At 36.8% G+C, this 23,544-nt stretch overlaps 1 protein-coding gene across 4 annotated transcripts in view; it reads right to left on the bottom strand.

Moving 5' to 3' along the window:
* Positions 1-23,544, bottom strand: part of LOC139975841 (dynamin-like GTPase OPA1, mitochondrial) — an 86,793-nt gene that overhangs the window by 34,896 nt on the left and 28,353 nt on the right. For all 4 annotated transcript variants that reach the window (XM_071984079.1, XM_071984080.1, XM_071984081.1 and 1 more), the window contains 6 exons: positions 23,219-23,298; positions 22,907-22,960; positions 22,298-22,384; positions 21,325-21,444; positions 19,911-20,004; positions 18,978-19,088 (listed from right to left, as the gene is read on the bottom strand). In XM_071984079.1, coding sequence (XP_071840180.1) covers positions 18,978-19,088; positions 19,911-20,004; positions 21,325-21,444; positions 22,298-22,384; positions 22,907-22,960; positions 23,219-23,298 — 546 coding nt within the window. The remainder of the gene's footprint in view (positions 1-18,977; positions 19,089-19,910; positions 20,005-21,324; positions 21,445-22,297; positions 22,385-22,906; positions 22,961-23,218; positions 23,299-23,544) is intronic.

The following is a 23,544-nucleotide window of genomic DNA, read 5'->3' as shown; positions in this document are numbered from 1 at the left end:
ATGTTGGACGTGCATATATATGTAACAAAAGAGCACTTTGTCTTTCCATGTAATTTAGGGTCACCATTCAGCCATGAAATGTAAAGTACATGCACATATGTTACACATGCAGGCAAACCCTCCTTGTACCGGGTAGCAGGAAGCAAACATTTTATGTAGTCCAGCGGAAGGGTTTTAGAGGAGGGGTGACCCCTCCCCAAGGATAACTTGTGGTAAAATGGAGGGTGCTTAGATGCAAAATGGTGGCACTAAATTTAACAGTGTGAAACAGTGTGAATAGTTGTTCAACGTTTATGGTTATTTGTACTCACTGTGCACAGGTTTAATGTTATTTGGACTGCCGGTAATTAAAAACCTGTAGCTCATTATTTCACACTTTTAATTACCTTGGATTGTTTACTTTTGGCTTCCGAAACCACCTGACCAAAGACTACAGCACATGCTGGAAAGATCTGGTGGGCTAAGACTTTACAACTGTGTTAGGAAAATGGGGCTAACGCTATAAAATTTTGATACTATATCAAGTAACATAGGGTAGCCAAATATGGCCCCAATTAACAACAAAAACACAGATTGGTTACCAGACAAATGCCCCTTCTATACATGTCGAGTATCCTTAAGGGGGGGGGGGGGTGAGAGGGGAAGCAAATTTATTGAAAATTAAGGTTTTAGGGTTCCGTTTGCAAAATTTATCTGGCTGTCCGTGGGACACCCAAACCTTACCGGTTGGTTGTCAGAACAGCAAATTTGGTTGTCCAAAAAACTAGCAACTTAACAATGACCAATAGGTACATTGCAGCAGACACGAGTAGGTTTGTTGAACAAAACACCAACATTGGGGATGATACCAATTTAACTTTTTACCTACTTGGGGAGGGTGAGGGGGGAGGGGGTATTGGTATTAAATTACAATGCACTCTGAATTTGATGCAAACAACTAGTCGTCCATCGAACAACCTCCTGATTTTGGTTGTCACAACAGGAAGTTAGTCGTCTCTGACTGGTTAAGTAGATGAGAAAGTGTATTCTAACATGGATTGGAGACAGACCTATAAGAGTGGGGAGCCAAGATACTTTCTAAGGAGGGGAAGGGAAGGCTACAGGAGCACTCTTCCACTTTTATTATTAGATGTGATTTATCATCCTACAACCGGTATTAAAACAGTTCCTTTCTAAATCAATTCTGAGTGTTACGTATTGTATTATTAAACTCTAATATGATTTATCTAGAAACATAGCTTACCACATATATAATGCAAACTATACCCACCCTCCTAAGGAGCAGAAAACCTGTCTTATCTTACCCATCATTTCATACCATCCAAACCTTGCTCACTAAATCTTTTTTATTGCTGAAGGGTAAAACAGTCCGGGAACTTTACATCCGCACCTCTTATCTATTTCATTGCTTCGAAATGAAGGTACAGTAGTTCAAGTCAGTGGTAGCATGTAACCCTGTGCAGTGTACTTCATTCTTCCCCTCAACCACTGTCTCTGTGTTTAAATGATGTAAGGACATACGTATCCTGTACTGACTTTACTACAGAAGGTACCCGTGGAAACACTGAGTATCTAAAACAGAGTCTTCCACAAAATAAAATGAACCCCCCCCCCCCAAAAAAAAATTTCTTCAAATGCAAATACATTTCTTGCCTCAGCTCTGCAGGTAATATTTTCATAAATGTGTATATTAATCCAGAGCATGACACTCAATTAGCTCTCAAAAACTCCATATATATGCCACTTACGAATTCTGTAGCAATTTAGTAAATTTTATTACATTTTGCTAAGAGAAATAAGAATGAAATATAAACAAAATTGTCAATGCTCTTTTAATCGAATGAAAACTTTGCAGTTTTGGTTTAGAAACTGATGCTGGCATGTCAGGTCTGCAGCAAATAATAAGACTGTGGAACATTGTCTTTTTTTCTGAAGTTGATTATGCATGATGTTTAGACCCCTTGGAAAGAAGAAGATGGACAAGACCCCACCAAAGATATGAACATATATCTGATATAAGTAAAAACTGACATTCTCCTCTTGCACAAACTATAGACCGTGAAAATCTGTACACAGCAAGCAGACAGGGATGATAGGATGAAGGACTAAACTTATCTATTTTTCATCAAACAGAAATAGCCCTCCTCTGAAAGACTCCAAAATGTCTGCCTCTGCTATCAATGCCTGTGATCTTGAGTAAACTTGCTGATTGGTGGTAGATCAAAGTTTCACCACCAATGATTGCGGTTACAACCTCAATAGAGGGCAGCAAGTCAAAACAGGATAGTTGACACTTAAAGGTCATCAGTATTATCCCTAAATTCTGTTAGTACACTATCAAAAATTGCTAGGAGTTTGCAAAAGAACTTTCCTAACTCGGCTCTGATCCTCCAAATTATTGCCAGATATTGATGAGTGTAAAATATATAATTACATATCAGTATGAATGAGTAATTTTAATGTGGTAGTAAAGAAATAATGTTAAAATTGGAGTATGGGTGACCATTATCTGACTTTTCTAGCATATTCAGGGACAATACTGATGAGGTCAACCCTTTTTAATTACGGTCGCCATGGTCGCATTGGCGACCACAATTCTCGGCTGGCGATGAGAATTTCTGGAAAAATTAATGCTAGTCGCCAGACCTATAATACTGTGGCGATCAGTTTTTGCAACTGAAAATTTCACCATGATGAATTTAAATTGTCACAAAACTGTTCAAAATTTTAAAATGACAAGTTAGAGTAGCAATATTATGTGATAAAATGAAAAGAGATTTAATCTGTCTTACAATCTTTAAAAAGTTTAACTTACCAAACTGTCGATATCATGAAACAAACAATACGTTCGGCAAAGCCCCGTTTCAAGACTGCCTAACAATGAACAGCGTTCACTATACGTACATCAGTTTACAACTGCAGTGTTTAACCCTGGTAGGCTACATGTGCAGTAAATTTTACCAGGTACCTTGTCCAAGCAAGTTGCAACCCCCTCTCTAACACCTGTTTGTTAACATTTTTGGCACGTTTCCAAAAAACTTTTCATGGAGTAAACTATTTTGGCTCCGCTCTAGAATTAATTAGGTCAGTCAGTAAAGGATCGGTAAAGTTATGCGAAATATTATCTTTGACGTTTAAGAAAAGTAGGTAAATATCCCCGTAACATGAAGTTAAGTAAAACACACCTCAAGCCAACCGACTCCTCCGCATGAACAAAACATTCTTTTCCCCATGAAACACGAGGCACAGTCTATACCATACAGACATAGCACGATATCATGGCCCCGATAGCTACGGTATGGTCATATTTATAAAAGTAAACCTTGCAATTCCATATTTTAGGCCACTTGGCATGATTAACTAAATGCTAAATATTGTTTCCATGTCCTTGTAGAGAACGTCAACTTCGCAAAATACAATTTATAGTTGTGTTTTTGTTGTTACGTGAGATCCGTAACCGACGAAGTGGTTAGGCTATTTACTATACACTTAACTGTGGTAGGATAATAATTTTTCCTTTTTTGGTGGAAATTCTAGAAATACTTTCTTTTTCCCCCGCTTAACACCAGATGTGGTCTTATGGTTAATTCATAAATGGGTGTACTAGAGCCTTGTTTACATGACATTTGTTGCATTTAGCACGATATGCCAGTTTCGCGTGAATTTTTCGAAAGTATTTTGCTCGATCTTTCGTAAAATTTGAAAGGTGTACCAACTTACTTTTCGTACACAATTGGTAATTTCTCTACTGATTTTCAGAGTTTTGTTCTCTATACAGTGAATGTTGTAAAGGACGGGTTTTAACGAAGTTCAAAAGTCAGTAAATGAAGTTGATAAACTTGATTTCTTTTCAACTTTCTTAACCATGGAATGCTTGAATAACATTTACACATAAAGCGGAGAAAGGATAATTGCATTTTTTCCCACATTTATATCAAATTTCTTTCACAAGAAGTTATCGTCATTTGTTCAATCCTCAAAAAATATCGTCTTGAAAAAAAATTTCGCGATAATAATAATTTTCGATACATCGCCCAACCCTATTATCCTAGGCCCCTATACGTCTTTATACGATTCTGTGCGTGTACACATGTACAGTCTAGTGCTACTCGATGTTGAGCCTAGGCCTAGTGTTTTTTGTACTAATATTTAGCATATCAAAGTGGCGATCACATTTTCATTCTGGGCGACCAGAATTTGGGATAAATTTAGATCTAGTCGCCACAGGATTTTCCTCCTGGCGACCTCATTCACTGGGGAATTAAAAAGGGTTGGATGAGGTGTATTAAGGATCATCCTACAGATGTTATAATAACTCTTGTATGAAAGCAGCATTTATCATTTGGTCAGCAATTTCACCAAACCTCCCGGGCACATACGGTACAATTAACTGCATTTAGGTATATAAATAATATATCGCAGTTAGTATCAGGGTGAAACAGATTATTTAAATGTTGCATCTAGAATTAACATGATTTTTGTTTAAATTCATACACCTCTTTAAATGCTAAATATTGCCAGTAAATACAAAAGCAAGGTAATCTTGTGGCTTAAAATTACAATTGAGCTGGGAAAATGAAAAAAAAAAAATGGAAATTTAATCTTGAGGTAACTTCTTTATATAACTTAACAATTTGTCCAATTATCTAATAAAAAGTGAGGGCAATTCCAGCCAGACTTAAAATACTGAATGGTTTTGTGTGCAAAAACTGTGTTATTATCCATAGTACACAATTTGCATTCATATGGCAGCAGTTGGCCATTTTGGTACAGGTATTAACCAGATCAAGTTTTGGTCTGAAGGTGCCAAATGCACCCTATGAGGAAGAGTACACTGCAATAGTCCATGACATAGTTTTCTGATGAGGCGTGAAGGCTAAAGTGTGAGTCACAACTAGTTGAAGGTCTAACATCTTTGACAGCTATTGTGTGCAAACACCAAAACAATCCATCTACTTGACTTCATCTGGCATATTTAATCCAAAATAAGAATGAGTGAAACAAGAAAACGAAAAGGGCCAACACAAACTCAATATGAAAGCACAAATTATGAATGACAATGGTTTGAAGTTTTATGTAAAGTTAATTTACTGTGAAATAGTCAATTTGTAAAGCGACATTTAGGTGTGGCCAACTGATTTGACTTGCCCAAGTTGTCTACCTCTGTTTACCATGAGAATTTTCTTTAATTGACAGATACTCTTACCGGGCAATTAAAATCTTCTGAAAGTAATTGGGGGGGGGGGGATGGTCGTTTAAATATGGTAATATAGATCAACACAGGCACAGTACATGAAAGCTCCCTAGAGAGTGTTTGTATAAGATCTACATGTATCGTGTATGATGTAATGGACAAGAATTACAGTGGGTTGCCATGGGAAGGGTGTTATTACACAATAATGGCACATGTATATATATGGCTACCACAAGAAAACAATGAGGGTAGGGAGTTTGTTACGGTAGCAGGATTATATATACCACAATTACAGTATTTGAGAGAATGATGGGTGCCCTTGCTACTATCAGGGTGTTGTTTCTTACTAAAAACTTACCTAAGTTGTAAACATTACCATTTGACAGGCCATCTGCATACCTGTGCATTTTATGGCTTTGAATCTTGTTTTGTACTTTAAGGCTACTATTTTCGACTGCAAGCCTTTGACATAATTCTCTTGTCCATGTATTCACTTACACACTGGGAAACTCTTGATGAACTCCCATTGCCAGAGCAAACAAGTAAAATTATCAGGCAGCATGCCCTAAACAAACCCTCCGTTTAAGGATGTCTTTCAAACCCACTTATAATAGCGATTAAAAGTGTGCTTAGATCAGACATTCATTGGCTAATTTAATTACTATGCTGGAGAGGGTATAAAGTATGAATTTAATCAGTTGACATGAACAAATTTAGCCAACCCCCTCCCCCCCCAACTACCCCTGTTGACTTTAGCCCACCTGTTGTTTCAGGAACCAGTTTTAATTGTTAAGTTGTCTCTTTAACCTTCTTTTAGTATATTTGATTTGGGTCCTATTAGACTTGAGTCGTTTTAGTTTGAAAAAGACCTCTCCAGAAGAACTGTTTTTGTAGAGTTGTTACATCAATCTCTAAAGTAAACAAGCAATCTGAATGGATCCAATTTTACCATTAATTGCTTTGTAGGTTATCAAATTAAAAGATAACAATAGAAAAGTTGCCAATTGTCCTTTGCTCTAATTTTCAAAAAGAAATATTTTGCAGATTTCAAAAGCATAGCGGGGAGCCCGGATACTGTTAATCGATCAACAGTCTGAGCACACAGAAACCACACGTGCATACAGTGCTTATAGGATTATAGAAATTGGTAAGAAATGAAGGTTTTACTTGACCAATTGCAAAAGAATTACCAATAAGGCTTACTAAGAGAAAGCAGAAATTTGAATAACCATTCATGATCACTGAAAAGTGGTAAGAGGAACAATTTCTCCAAAAAGGAAGTTCCAGGGCAAGAATGAAACTTAACATGTAATGCATCTATTGGCAAGACTGAGAATTTAGCCAGTGATAGAAACCTAGCTCTCTTCATTTGTCCCCTATTAAGTTTGCACTATAATGTACTGTGGCAACATTGAAAATTGTACCGAGTGTTATCATCGACAAATTTATTTCCAACAACAACAGTGTTGCAAGACCTCGGTCGAAAAAGAGAGAGTGTTCTTAACGGTAAGAATTATTACTGAGATTCGATGATGAACTGATCTCGTTGGACAATTGAATTTCTTCTTTGGCTATATACAATCTAAGAAAAAGGAAAGTATGGTTTATATTGGGAGGACTCGGACAAAACATGGCTGGCTATCCAAAAATGCTTCCATTATGCTATCAGCTTTAAGTCATAAAAGTCAAAACATGGCAATGGACTCCATCCTTAATCGTCATTCGAAGAAACGGGCTACAGCTGCCGTAGTCGCCGAGATTCCATTCACTTCATTTTCAATTCCGGTAATCTGATCATTCCGATGGACAAAGAACGGTAGCCGAAAGGTGTTTGGAAAAGGAGAAGGAATCGACTGTCCTGTGGATGTTATTCTACACGTTTGTTATTTTAGCCAAACTGTATACCTGCCACTCAAAAGTAACAGAATGATTATGATCAGATTTTGGACGGAATATTGATGGAGACAAAAATACAGTTCGTGCGACATATATATTTAAAAGACTGGTGCCCTTTTGTTGATTACCAATGTACATGTTTTCCTTAATTTATTTCAAGGACATGTGTACCAATTTACAATGACATTCTGTTGTAAGCATGACAACATTTTCTGTAACAAAAACAACTCCCTCTCTGCAACAACAAATGGTAGTAAATAAAGGACAGGTAACCCTAAAAAACTGCAAAAACATTTTAAAGTACGTTTATAGACATTCAACAAACATCTTTGTTAGATAATTAAAGCTGCACTTTACAGTTCTGAATTTGTCAAAATCTACTTCATACCATACATAAACAGGGCATATTTTAACAGCAGTCCAATCATCTGAGACCACCTAATTTCTGTTCTGACAACAAAATTGGTGGTTGTCCGGCAGACAACTGGTTGCTTACATCAAATTCTGATTGCAATGAAGCCACAACAGAAATGGTCGAGATAATGCAAACTAGTGGACAGCTTAAAAAAGAAAGAATGAAATATTGTCTGTTTCATTGTACAAATTCCTATTAATCAGTTTCACAACTTTATTTAATTCAGATCAGTCAAATGATAGTATAGCTTAAATGTTTAATTCAAAGTACTACATACAATACTTTGTACATGGCTTGGTTGGTCTGACACACATTTTAGCAACTCCAAAAGCAGCTTCAACTTTCATCATTAACTCATTCAGATAATTAAACAAACATGGGGCTCTCCAACACTTTAATAGAGGGCGATGTCATATAGGTTCTAATATGTGTTATCTGTACTGTTCAACAATCTCTGCAATGAAGTAACATGATTGATTCAAACATTCACAAATTAATACAGCATGCCAGAAAAACTTTGCAGACAGATGCGCTGGGTGATTAATTTACTAACTAGTTACAATTGTGCAGTTTGGGTATACAGGGACAAAAGGGGCAAATAGTTAACACCAGTTGAGGGGCTTAAAAACAATAAGTTTGGATTGAAACTTCGAAAATATGTTCCAAACGATATCTTCATTTTGTTTATAAGGTTTGAGTTTTGCAAGTTTGAGTTGAACAAAATCTCCATCATAACAAGATATGGAAGGGGATGGGTGAATTTTTGTCAGCCCTGCCTACCTTGGCAAACATCGAGGGCACGACGGCATTTTACCCATCTGTCTCATCGCTTATCTCAATCCTGTTGTCATGAATTGTCAAGTTACAGGAAATACACAGGACATACCTAGAAATTTATATAAATTTCATCACTGCACAGAGACATGTATACTTGCTGACTGGATAAATATATGTTATCAATCAAATAATACCCGATAGGGGGCGCCACAAACCTGACACCATATAGTAGCAACTACAGTTTGCAAAGATGTATCTCAAAGACAGAGTTCTACAAATGTTGTGTTTACAATGTATTCTGGGAGACTGAACAGACGGGCAGGTTATAGTTCTTGGAGCGATTAAGTCCAATTTTCATAGTAAATATAAAAGATAGGCCTGTTACTTAGTGGCAATCCACTGTTCATGAAAGGCTTCCCGTATGACTGGATATCCATTTGCCCATCAAACTCATCGTAGCTAGACTTCCCCACGAGAGAGATTCAATTAATACTTTTCTACATTTACCATAGTTTTGACCCAAGTAGGAATTTTTGGACAATATCTCTAAGGAAAAGTCTGGCCACCTGTTATCCAGCACTTGAAAGTATTCATGATCTTTTAAACTATTGGAGGATTTTAAGTCCAGTACAGTAGATGGGATGAAGTAACAGCATTAAAGAATGCTGTATTGTACTGTATACTCTTAAGCGTGCTGGTTTAAAAATAAGTAAGGGAAAGAAAGAAACAAGATAGAAAGACCGACATCTGATACTACAATAATATACAGTTAACTTTATAAAAGAGAGAAGAAAAAAATCATCCTATAAGGAAAAGAAAATGAACTATTTGTCCTTGGGTGAGAGTACCAGCAATGTCAGGAGCCACTCCCCTGTGTATACTGACAAAGAGAGGGGGCAATTAGGAAGGCACAGAAGCAAAAATTAAAGTGGCAAGGTATTGGTAGCCTTGGGCTCAGCTATGGTACAGAAACAGGGATTTTTTGGGCCTTTGGTGAAAATCTGGGCAAAGCAAATTTAAGCTCCATGTGCAGTTTGTGATAATGTACTATTTTATGGTATGTTATGGAGTCGAGACAATAGTGCTGCAATGGATTAAACATTTTAATTGTTTGTTGCAAACTTAAATACCAATTATGATTTTAATTAAATGCCAACTATGATGTAAATAGGATTGTTTCTTTTTGTTTGAAACAGCGAAACATTTGCACCAGAGAAGAACCAATAGGAGGCACCATTTTTTTCTGCCATTATTCTCACCACTTACCCTCCCCCTGCACAATTAATTGACCTTTTAGCGATTGCTTGATCATGTGAGCCATAGTCTTAACTCTACCCTCCTTTCTTCCACCACCCCCACTGACAGATTTTTCACGATGGACTACCTATCGCAGGTCACCATCTTCTCATCATCTTCTCAATTAAGAACTACTTTGTCTGTTTATCTTAGAACCAACAATCTTTTTCTTACCCATACATGCTCCCCAGCTCCTCCCGATTGATCACTTGCTTGTTTCTCTAATTTAAGTTCTACTTTACCTTACCACAGTTCCCCTCCTCTCCTCCAGTATCCCCCCAGCATCTCTGATGACTACACTTTGCTTATAAATCCATGCAAACAAATCCAAACATTTGTATTTATCCCCAGCTCCTCCATATGGTCAATTCCTCTGTTCATACAACTGGACTACAGTATCATACTTCCCTGAGCTGTATCGCCCCACCCCTTCCCATGGCCAGTGCAATAGATGTTCTGCCATACTATAGTCTTCCCTCACTTTTCCTAGCCTATTCTCACCTACCTTTTAAACAGCTTTTCACATAATTTTGGGAAGCAATTTCACAAAACCTTCTGAATGCTACTCAAAATAAGGGTCGCAAACTATCAAACTGTTAAAACACCTTCGTATCTAAGTTACGTAGCTAGTAACAAAAGGAATTCCATTCAGTTATAATCAACATTTCCAATTGTATTCATGTTTAGTATTTACCACATGTAAAGATAGCAACTAGAAAAATTGAAAAACTTACATCCATTGCATCACAATTTGAAATGCAAACTGACTGGTCAAGCTAATGCAGGACATATAAACTTAATGCAAATTAAAGTACTTTATAATATGAATAGTACTTATTGAAAGTTGATCAAACCCAACAAAAACCAGCTCTGCTTTAAAAACTGCTCCATGCCAAACTATAATTTCTTTCCTTAACCATTTGCAAAACCGATTTTTGCGATGCCTGTCACCTCAATCACAAATCGACCACCAATGAGGATGAGATATAGAACTCTCCCCCCCCCTCCAATCAAATCAAAACTCTCTTATCAGAAACCAAATCAGATCAGACTAGGAAAGATCAACTTTCCTCTTTGTCAAAGCTGAATGGCAACAGTTCGTTGTTCTGCATGCTCAGTCCTGGCTGGCATTCATTCCCATTGAAAATATCAAATCATTGTCTGGGCAGAGTTGCAGACTCATATAGACACAACCTCAAATAGGCTGCTGGCTTTTCTAATCAACATCCCTTTGATACATTCTCTGGACCTGTTTGTCCAGATATCAAAACTTATTTCAATGGAAGCCACTTTTTCAGGAAGTTTTTGAACAATAAGATTGACCTATTGAATCAGTCTCCATAATTATCCCATGTTCCTACATTCTGTGTCACCCCACTTCTAAATCTCAATCTTCCCCTCCAACACCCCCCCCCCTCACCCCATCATCCCTGAATCACGTCATCTCTCCTGTCGTCATTACAATCATAAAGATGGCAAAACTTTTATAGAGTGACCTACAGCAGCTCATCAACAATCATCATAACATTTCAAATTTTATTTGTTTGCTAATTACAAAACACTACCAGTAAATTCTGAAAAATGTATGTTTAGACACAGGTAGGCCTACAGTTCTAGTGCTTCATAACTTCAAGTCCTGTAATAAATAGTCATCATACAAACAAAAAACACTGAAATTTCAAGTTGTTTAGTTACCTTTCTTTAAATTTGAACGGTTACACTGTAGGTTTTAAATAACGAAAATACATATTGTAAAATAAATGAACAGGGAAAATGAATTGCACAACCAAAAAATACAAATTTTACAAATAAGGAAACACAAGAATTTTGATTCAATAGTTGGTTTGAGGAAGTCACAATATTAAAATAATATTTTATTAACTGCTTGTGGCAATTTTGGGGCATCACATTATCATCTCCTAAAGTTGGGTCTATGGCATGGCTTGCTAGCAATTCCTCTTGCTTGATCTTCTGACTGATCAATTAAAAGAAGTATTTCTTGTAACTTTTACATCAACTGAACTAATGAGTTTTGGGTATTAACATTCTTAAGACATCGTGGAAGGGCTTGTCCTGTGCAGTTTCAAGGACATTTCTACTGAACCTTTTTTTCTTCCCAGGGGACGGTGCCATCTTTGAAGAATTACCATTTAACTCTGGGGGGTATGTAAACCCTATAGAGGATCAGTTCAAATGAGTGTTCCCGGAGAATAGGACCCAGGCCCATTAGCAACGTTATCCCTGCAAGCTGATTACTCTTACACTCAATAGGGGAGAAGCATGAAAGGAAAACTGGGTACGATACTTGTCAACCTACCTGGAAGATAATAACCATCACTCCATTTAAGGAATAGAAACGAAAAGAGATTTTAAAAGAAATTCAAAGCTTCTTTAAAGAGACCAAAAATGGAGAAAATAACCAAACAATTCAAAGATTTGATTGCCTGAGAGGTAGATGTTCTTTTTTTTTCCGTATTATCACATGATCAAATTTTTAAGCCTTGCAGCAAAAGTTGCTGAGGAGAATTTGTAAGGCATGACACGACATCGAGGCATCCTCAAGTCAAACAATTTTCTGTATTTAACAGTAAATGTGCCTTTATTCTCTGCCCCCAAATGGCCCAACCAATTAATGACAATTTAATGAATTAATGACTGCAGTCCAAATTATAGCATGTAAAGTGGAATAGGCTTAGGAGCCTACGTATGACTACAGTACACATGTGTGGTACTGTTGGTGGTCTTAACGTGAGCAATGTTAGATTTTTGGAAAGTTGATATTTTGTATTTCTCCAGATTTTACGACAGTGTGATATGATATAACGATCAAACGTTAGAGTTTCTGCAACAGAGCCAGATGGCGAGCTAAAATTAAATTGTAAATGCAGTCAGATGGCTTTGAATCTTCAGGTGAGGAACAGCAAGTTTGTATTATAACAATTTATTTTGATCAAGCTGCAAATGCCTAGATCGCTTACCGATCATCCTGATATAGATAGGAAGAACTATGTGTAACAGTGTAGCAACTGGAGAGCACTCTTGCAGTGTGAGTACAACGTCCAAGGATGAGTACGATGTGAGTACAAGATCTCAAGCATGAAGACAAGTACAAATACACGAGTATGGGAACGAAAAAGAGTACGTCAATTTTAAGTTTCCTTTAACTTTTGATACCATAGAAGACACCTAGAATGTACAAGCAACTTTACTGCAATCTGTTGGTACACTTGAACACATGCTTATGCTACAACCCACTAAGATAGAACCAGGAACATTGAAAATTAGACTAAAAGTCAAACAATTCTATGCATTGTAAACAATAGGATATCAAATATATATTATGTTGTGAGACACACACACACACACACACACAAATTGTACACTAGATTAATAACTCTGATGGTGAGTATTCATATGGTTGCATATCTCTGATCAGGGAAGGAGCTACCATTATTAGTTTGTGGGGTGTCCTCTACTAATTAAGTGTAACTATTAAATTGACACAAGTTACAAGCCAACTTTAAATATACCATAGTGTACAAGAACCTCAGGTTGTATTGGGCCTCTTCTGGGAGCAACTTTCAAAGAGGAGAAGATGAGAGGGAACGTTCTTCATCAACTGGATGAAGATACAGACCTGCCTCATCAATGGAGAGCGGGAAGAAGTAAACTGTCTAACCCTGGATGTTGATACTAAATAGTGAATAGGGAGGAAACCTTCAAAGTGACAGTAATACCTCCCAACAGTTTTAAAAGTGGATTATAGTTCACAATAGAAGGAGGAGGAAGGATTGCTTTGCTTCTGTGAGCAGGGCAGTTAAGGTGTAAAGTTCTGAAGGCCGAGATAGATAATAGAGAGAATATCTACACCCGCCCAAATAGCTTTTAGTATATAGACTTTACATCATTTCAAGGACAGGGGGAGACAAAAATTATAAATAGAGGGTTAATTATGTAATTGTTGAGAATTTTTAATTTTTTCCTTCCAAAAAGGACAGGGAGAGAAAAAATTATAAAGAGGGTAAATTATGTAATTATTAAGAATTTGGGATTCTTTTCCTTCTAACATAAAAACAAAAAAAAATTAGGTAAATGAAAATTTAAAGACTTAACAAAAGATAGAGAGGAAAAGAAAGACTAAGAAACACAATGGGATTAATATTCTTCATTTAAGCTTAGTATCAACGTACAGTATGATCTCATTTTGGAAGAAATAAAGGGAATATTTCATCAAATATATATATCTAGCCCTATTTATGGTTTTCCATTTCTTTGTCAAAAACTTGCTCCATTTGGTATCAAGAGGGGTTTTCACTTCGCTGTCAGAATTTAGGACGCTTTGCTTTCCTACATATTCCGCAGATACTTTCAGTTTAGTTTAATTCAGTTTAGTACGCTGGTCCGGCGAGTTCTTCACGTTATTAAATTGTAACTGTTTTCAATTGAAAATTTACTTCACTGGAGCTGATATGCTAATATAATATCTTTATTAACAGTGCTCAATTATCAGAAAAGGAACAGTTCAATACCTCCTTTCTCAATAAAGTAAACTGATAAGCGAACCCTGGTTATGAAAGGCATTCACTGGAGAGCAAAACTAATCAGCTCTGACAAGTGTAAACTGCTGATCAAAGGGCTTTTAAGAATGAAGGGAGATACCATTGTCGAACAGAATCACCATGGAGCGACACAAACACCGGCTAGTCTGTTTAGAGTCTAAATTTCCCCACGACCGACAAACGAAGTGATATCTCCACATCAAGAATGTTCTCAATTATTTTAACAAAGTTATCAACATAGATGATCATTTATAGATTAAACTCTACCAGACAGTCAGGAAGCAACTTATATTGTGTGTTTTTTTTTTATTCCCTGAAATCAACAAAGCTAAATCCGTCGGAGGTTCTCTACCTCGGTTGTTTCAGAGACTATAATTTGCAAAATCAAAAAAGAAAGACGACAAAGGTACAAATATCCTGGAGATTCTCATCGGTGTGTGTTGGGTAGAGTGTGGGATCGATAGATACCATTATGGTTTAAAGGCAGTCATCATTGCCTCCATATTTAAGCATGCTGACAATGACTGACCCTTTCAAAGGTTCTTTGCCATCTAGAGATTAACCCTTTGCAGGGATGTGCCCAAGATTTCCTGAGTGCTGGGTATACTGATCACCGTCCTGGGGAAGTGGTCTAAGAGGGAGGGGGTGTCCCTCTTTTTTTAGTGAAATATATTACATACCTGGTAAAAGTTATTAGTTTGTTTTAAAGAGATTTTACAAGGGACCGATTGAGAGCCGTAAGTAATGTTTCTCACATGTAACTGATGCATTATTAGTCGGTATGATTTTGGCATATAGGCTAGGCCCAATTTATGTTGAATATATTGTTAGGAATGTCGGGATTTTAGATGAAAATAGTGCTGGGCGGGATTCACGATTTTTGAAGACAGTGCTGGGCGGTAATTTTTAGTGCTGGGCGGGGCCGCCCAGCGTGGGCACATCCCTGCCTTTGAACACATTATTCCTCAACATTGAGCACTTTTAAATATGAGGAGAAAATGCTGTCAGGCAGACTGTAAAATGCTTGCCAAAGTTAGTATGATGTTGTGTCCATATATATGCCAAGTGTTTTAACATCATTGCAAGAAAATGACCTCAGTTTAGTTCCTACATCACCCCATTCCTTTTACATGGGTTCAGGTTTTAATAATGTATGCTCCTACTCCAAACTGATTTGGATATGTTACGTTGACGTTGCAATCTAGTGCCTTCAAGACAGGTTGCATTTCTGCACCAAATTTTAGTTTGTGAGCAAAAATCCCCTTTGAGTATAGGAGCTCAACAGTTATCACATTTTGTGCAAAGGGAGTTGGAGGTTTTCCCAGCCTTCCATATCCACCCCCCCCCCACTCGACCCCCAATCACATCCCAAAGACCTGACTTGCTCTAAATATATGAAGGCCAGTGGTTTTATCAATTTTAAAAACTTAAATGCTGCACCGTATTACTAAAGGTTGTTATAAAATGTCATCTTTCTTTGATAAATTTGTAATATAGTTTAAAAAAAGGTTATCTTAAGGCCATCAAAGGAAAAAAAAAGGGTAAAACCAAGCAACTTACTGTTCTACTGGCAAGCAAGGGGCACACACACAAAAGGTAGCCATTTTGTATAAATGCAAGTAACCAGGACAACTACAGAACAATTAAAAGCAACTGATCAACCTTAGTTGATATCACTGAATTATTGTGTGCGGTGTTTTAGTTTTCTATAGGCCCAAATGCATACACACATCTCGCCCACAGAAACACCTGACCACCAAAACCAGAAAAAGAAAGATAATTATTTAAAGAAAGCAGTTAAGTTAATCTCTTCTGATAGAAGGGTGTGGTGACGTTTTGCCATTCCCAAAGTTAGATATAACTGTCAAACAGTGTTGATGCCTCTCTAAAGGGCTATGGCAGTGTGGACTGCTTGCATGCACAGGTCTATAAGTCTGCAGTTTGTGTTGCAGTTCTTGTCGCAATCAGGTGTTATCAAGCTTGACAATTGAGGAAGACAAGAGGTACCTAACACAGCATGATATGTTAACCTTCAAATAGTCCACCACAACTGAAGCAGAAATTTAAAAAACATTGGGCGCAAACTTCAAAGTTTGGAAAGTTCATCAAAATAATATGATATGCAACATAAAATTTTCTGTATTGAATTTCATGAAGAATGAAGAATAGACGCATAAGTTACAATGAGCAATATCCCAGTCTGCGTTTTTTATTACATGGCTGGAAGAGAATGTTACTCAGTGTTACAATCCAACACAATATGACTTTTGAGCTGTACATTGAAAAAAAAAACACTTATGGTTTCAGTGAAACTGATTATATATCTGACTCACAGTGTATTAATCAACTAGTCTTTATACCCTTATCCCCCCCCCCACCCTGACCCCCATTTACTTTGGTGCATCCACACAACCAACACAACCCTTATCTGTGATATAGAAAAATAAGCTCAAACTGATATTAAAGTGGAACAAACTTTTAGTCGGTGTAAGGATTATAAAATGTTTTGGAGCCTTCTGTTAAACACCTCATGAGTATATTGACATCTAGAGGTATGTGTACAGTGGGAATGTTGTCCACCAATGTTTCATTGATTGATACATGGGAGGAAGGTGAACCTGTGATGTCATAATCATCTTTGCATTGCTTTAAAAGTGGAGGATTTGGAGTCATTTTCTAAATTTCTTTCTCTCAACCAAGAAAATTAAATCAGATAATGTGGGTGAAGATATATGCTTTGGTGTACATAGTGGTATTTTGTATTTTTCTGATTATCGTTGATAAATATATGAGTGTGCAAGAGTGCGCAAGTTGGCGCAGAATATTCCCCTCGACCAGAGCAATGTGGTCACACGGTCGCTGACTATATGCACACCAGTGGCAGAGATTTGTAGAATTTCAAGGTAATCTCCTAGAGTTTTTGTATTTATTTTGTTATTTTCTCTTAAGCTTAGGACATTCTCTATGTGTGCTAATACACAGATTACTCCTAGGCGAATTTAACCCAGAATTTGTCTTTTATCAATAAAAAAAATAAATTAAAATTCAACCATGAGAAAAAGAGATAAAAAAAAGGAAAAGAGAAGAAAAATTGGGGATCGAAATGGGGTCAGCGGGAAAAGTCTTTAACAAAAGCAACAATGCTTGGCGATAAATACTCTAATCCACTTCAAGGCTTGTCCTAATCTCTCAACAATGGGAGACACCACACATGACCGCTCAGGTGACTAGGAGGACAATAGGCAGTAAACGTACAAAGGTTTATACCAATCACAAAACAAAAGGCAAATTAAGCAAGGGTTAAATACTTCATTGCTATCGTATGACCTCTAATATAGTTAAAGGTTAAATGAATTAACTCAAGAAGGTGATTAGTATTCGGGGAAAGAATTGACTGCATATCAAGCAGCTATTTTCAAACCAAAACATTGCAAGTCTTCACAAATTGGCGAGGACTGAAGGCTGTTTTTTTTAAAACTTTAAATGAACAAATTCAGAGAAAATGAAACTAAGGCCAGAAAACTGGAAAGCTGGGTAGCAACAGAAGGAATTTATATATCCACACAAAACCAAAACTTGCCAAGGTCAGTTTATTGGGATAGGTAGCTAAAGATTTACAAAGAGTTTGGATATTGTAATCCGCAATCAAAGTGGGACACAAACGATAACAAAAGAAAACAGAAGAAGTGTTTGCCACTTTGGAATATGAACACGACTATAACTGTACACACTGAAAAAGACACCCAAATCACTTACAACATCTTAATTATATTTTGTCTTCTATATCTTAAATTATTATTCATTAGTAAGTAATTTTAGAAATTACTAATTTTACAGTCAGTTAACTGTTGTTGATTTGGTCATGACAAAACATTTGTAGCTTGCAGGGAAAAAAAGTGTTAACAACTGAGGCTCAGCTAAACTGCCTTTAAAATCTAGCAATTGAGACTCATTTAAACTTTCTTTTAAGATCTAGCAATTGTTCAAACATCTGCTTTGCTGGTTTGATGACCAGGTTGACTTATATTACTCTTAAAGCTGGCATATTTTACAAAGAGAGTGGTCGGTTCTTATAAATGTGAGATATACTGAAATGTACAATATGATACTGATTTTACCGACACTAACAATGAAAATTTCTGTGTAGTTGGCAAGGTTGTCTGTGTACAGCTGGACACTGAACTGTCTTTGAGACTATAGTTATAAATAGACTTATCTGTCTTTGGGAAATAGGTACATTTGTTGCTCTTGAATATTAAAGTGGGACAACTTGGCAGATGCTCTAGGCATCTCAACAGGAAACCGTCTTACATCTTTCAAACGTAACCGATTCGGTCAGTGTTAGCTTAACGATAAAACTATGACAATCTACGAGGGGAAGCTTTGCCTTCCTCCTGATACAGTTTTCATCCAGGAATAGCTGGGAGGTTGTGGAACTATCAACTTTCACCTCTTCTTCTAATATTGGAAGGAACTAACACAACAAAACTTTGTCTTTACTCTCGCTTGAAATCTGCCTTTTCGTATGCAACATAAAAGTGAAACAAAGAAACGACTCTTTCGCTGTGATCCGAAGGTTCGATACTGTATCGACTAAGATTCCACAACACTTTTACTCATTGTGTGTGCAATGAAGATAAACAAGTGTGGTGTGGGTTGAGCTGTAGAAGAAGGGGGGGGGGGGCAAAAAGGAATGTCTTCCATTTTCGGAATAGTGATGTTTATATTCATCATTCTCAAGTACCAGTCACTGATGGAGCTTGCCCCGTACTATAATTTGTCATATCTGGTTCTGCTGGAGAGAAAGACCTGATCAAAAGTAAAGGATGATTGTACTTACTCAGTTCTTCTGCCAGGTCAACCCTCCTTCCTGTTAGTAATTCCTCCAACACTCCTCTATCATCACTAATATCCTCCATGATCTGTTTCACTTCTTTCTCCAATCTGCGAGCTATTTGTTCATCCAAAAGAAAACAAAGTTTCAAAGTTTTTTAGAACATGTTTTCAGGAGTTTTCTGACGTTCAATCTTTAGACGAGCAACCGAGTATATGAAAGCAATCATTCGTCTACTACTAATTCTCAGGTAATTTATCATGAAACACACAAAACTGTGTGTCCCACTAGTTTAACGTAAACAGAAATGTGTTTAAAAATTTGATAACTTTCAAACATTTCCTAATGTCAATATAAACTGGCAATATCTTGACCAATCCTAGCCTTAAGCATACTGTCAAAATAACTACAATTTTCCCTGAAACAACTGTTTCGTTTTGGCGGTTTGCACTCAGTTGGCCAGTATGCAGCGGTCTTAAGATTCTATGATATAAAGTCTATGTTCATTTGTTATACTCAATCTGATGCAAGAGCCATCCATAGTGTAATATTACAACTACATGAAAATCAAGAACAGATGCTTGACTGCGACAATATATACAACTTGCACAGACTAAAGAAAATACTTGGCTAGAATGAGATTTGAATGCGTGACATCAGGGAAAAGAGGGAAATGATTTGCTGGCAACGAAAACAAATTTCTTTGGCTAGAATTCGATTTAAACCAATTAGTAACTGTTAGGTTGAAGCTCCAATCACATTGGCAGTGAGGTACTGTTAGTTCAGGGCACTGGGGGTAGTGATGCTGGGAGATGTTTGCAATGAGAATATCAATGCATGAGGAACTTGCTCTGGGCAATAGAAACAAGAAAACTCCCCCTCTCTCAATCATGTGACAAGAGTTACAACACACTACACCAATGTAAAATACATCCATACCTTCAGTATTCATGATTTGTTGTCTTAAAACGTTACTAGTCAGCTGCACCATGCGATGAATCCTCCAAAAGAGTACAACATCATTGCAATCCACCTGGCAAAACAATATTAAGATTATTTATGAATATTCATCACTTTAGCATAATCTAACATGGTCATGATACATCGATGTTGACCTCCCCAGTTGATAGCAGTGGGGAAGGGGATGGGTGGGGGATAGTATCTGTACTGTACTGTACAGTACATCTAAAGGTAACTTAGCGGTTCAGTGAATAAACTTCATATTCATAGTTGCAAATGGTTACAACTTACATTCAACCTGTTCCTATGTATGTAAAGGCTGAATGGGATAAATGTAAATCTTCCAGGGCCATAAAATAATTTGTGATAGTGTTGGGAACACTTATAATGTCCTGGGGACAATGCATGAAAAACAGGGACACTTCCAAGGGCATTTTTTATAATCTGGGATGGTATATGAAATCAGAGGAATGTCCATGGACATTTTATCATACATAGCATTAATAGTCTGCTCAATAAAAACTGGAATCTGACCGACCCAAAAACACAAAAAAACAAATTTGAGCAAGTTTTAGGTTAAAATAGTAAGGACATGGGTGTCTGCGGTCCATTTCTTTTCAGATAGTTTCCATCTACCATGACAAGTCAGGATGAAGGGATATGACTTTTTGAGACCTTCATCTTTGAACAGTGGTAAAACACAGCAAGGGTACCTTCCACCTTTATCGCCCAACAAATAACCATCCTTGTTGTCAGAATGGGGTCAATTTCATGGTCAACCCTAGTTCTTTGAAAAACTGCCTCAAAAAACAAACAAACAAACAAAAAGATCAAAGGTTTCTGATTTGTGGAGGTAATGCGCAGTAACCGTGTATCTCACTTACAAGATACTCACACTTTGCATGTTGTTTTGGTGTATGTCAAATTCTCTTTAATCTGCCAGCTGGAGTGAGACTTACATTTTCATACAGCAATCACAACACAACACCATTTACTACTGATGGACACGTGGGGGAAATAGAGCAGCCCAAAACACATTAACAGTAGGATGCAGCGAACTCAACCAGACATTCAAACACATAAAATGTTACATACTGCGAAGCCTGTTGACATTTTTCACAGTTATGAATTACGGATTAATGAAGAAGAAATTACCACATAAAAAGAAAGAAAGGTAGATAGTTTGTTTTGAAATGCGAACTTTTCTAAAGTAAAGTTGCTTTTATGTATATCAAAGTCAATTCTGTGCTTGCAATTGTCCTTCAACAGGTTTCCCCACATAAAGTGGGTCCCATAGACACATCTGGCTTAATAGGGTGGGAATTGCATCTTTGAATCTTTGAATAATTCTTTGATTGAAAATAATATTTTTCATTTTTCAGTTTGTACTCACTCCTGAATCATCATTTAGATCCCGTTGATAATGGTAGAATCCACGGCGACACTCGTTGGCAAGAGACAGGGAACTCAGAAGAAAGCGTTTACGGTACAAGGGGTGCCACGTTTGCTGAATCTGCAGCGTGAGGAACAAAAAGATGGAAAATGTGAATTAATACCTAAAGGGCTGACTTTTTTTAAATGGTGACCTTCATATTAGGCCACAGAGTTGTATGACCTGCAATGACAGCTGACTAACGAACATGAAGGTCGACCAGGCCATTGGGTTTCACTGATTATCTGCGCTGGTAAATATGCACAATTAAGATACAAATAACATGAAATTAACATACATACAATATATGACTTTACAGCTGCTTCATGTGCTTGGTTTGTTACAACTGAAGAGTTGTTACTCAATCAGGACAAAGTTTAACACTTGTCGAATCGTCTGTTTGTTTTGTACAACCAAATTTTGATTTGAGATCATCCTAAATAATGATAATTATATTTATATAGCATTTTAGAGAAATAAATATCTCCAACAACTTTACATGGGACTAGAGTAAAATCTAAGGAAGTATAAATTTAGGATACGTATTGAGCAATAAAAGGAATAAAGTAGTCAAAATAAAATAAATGAAAAAAAAAAAAAAATATATAAAGATTCAATTGTTCACTTCCTGCTGCAAGAGTGCTCAATACGTAGATGTAGAGCAAATAATATAGGATACCTATGCTGTAATTTACAGCATGTTGTAACTCGAGTTTCATGCCTCACATCAGACAACTGAACGTAAACGGCCATGTGTTCTTATTTCTTCCTGGCACATTTGCTTACACTGAAGAAGGCAATGATTTGTTCGTTTGTGAAGGAATCTGTGGTGAAGTGATGTCCATTTGTTTGTTTTTTTACTAAGATTAACAGGGAAGATGCTAATGATTGATTTCACTTTCAACAGTATGAGTTTTTGCTAAAGCATCCTTACAAAGTTATTTTCAACGTCTACTCCTTTGGTCTGCAGATTTTTCTTCACGGTGGTGATCTCATCCGCAGACAACTGTGGCTGGTGTTTCTGATACAATAAATAAAACAAATAAATAAATAAGTAAATATATAAATAAATACCAAGAATAATAAGAAAGAGGATATTGTTGTCACACATGAAAACTACTGCATGTCTAACATACTTCATTAAAAATCATTGTAATATTTAGATCTAAGACACTTATACCCATAATTAACATGACATATGCGAATAATCTTCTCGTAAAGGGTAATCGTCACCGTGCATTCACAAAAAATAACTTTCCAGTGAATTCTGCTAGTAAGAAGCAGTCAGTTTTCAGACCACCGCTTGAAACTTCTTAGGATGCCAGTTAAAAATCTTTCAGAGGTAATCTGAACCTGAGAAAGATGGTTCTTGAAAAAAAATCCAGCAAAACAGGGACGACCATCTCATTTTGTTGATTAGTTTTGTCATTATTGCGATCATTAGTTCCAAGCAATAGATGAGCAAAGTGAATAAACCCAGAGTTTTACATTAAGTTGCAATTTACTGAATGTTGGTATGAACTGAAAAATAAATTGTACTCACCGCTTCGGACTGCAGTAATTTTTCTAGCTCCTCCTGTGTCTGTCGTCTGTTAATCTGGGAAGGACAAGGAATTTGTGGTACTTTCATTTTACATGCAACAAGAAAAGAATAAACAACAACTTTTGGAGTAACTAAGATTAGAAATTACTCCATCAAATGCAGCTGCCACTGGAGGTCATTTATATGTAAGATGATACCCCAATCAGGTCATTCAAATGCAACGACTGTATGGAATTTTTTAACACACAAGATCTACGGCAAATTCTACGGCAAAGTAGCCAAGAGGGCGCAAATTTAATCCAAGATACGAACCTGTTCAGGGGTTAGCGACTTCCAGTGCATCCACCTCTCTGTGGTGCCAGGCCCATTCAGCTCATTGATTTTAGCTTCAGCTATATAAAAATTTAAAAAAGGAAAAAAAAAAAAACATGAATTAAATCTAAATTAAAATTGTGATCATAATGAAAAATTGTTAAAAATATTTAATATCATGATGAAAAAGTTTTACATTGTTCAGGACAAACTTTTTGTGGAAATAAGGGGCAACCAGGTCTTACATTTTTTAAAACAAATATAGTAAGGTATGGCTAATATGGACACTGTAGGAAAGACGTGTAGGTTTGCTGAATAGAACACCA

This window comes from Apostichopus japonicus, chromosome 11 (genome assembly GCF_037975245.1).
Source record: "Apostichopus japonicus isolate 1M-3 chromosome 11, ASM3797524v1, whole genome shotgun sequence".
Lineage (NCBI taxonomy): Eukaryota > Metazoa > Echinodermata > Holothuroidea > Aspidochirotida > Stichopodidae > Apostichopus > Apostichopus japonicus.
Note: the sequence above shows the minus strand (reverse complement) of the source record. Positions and strands in the feature narration are given on the sequence as shown.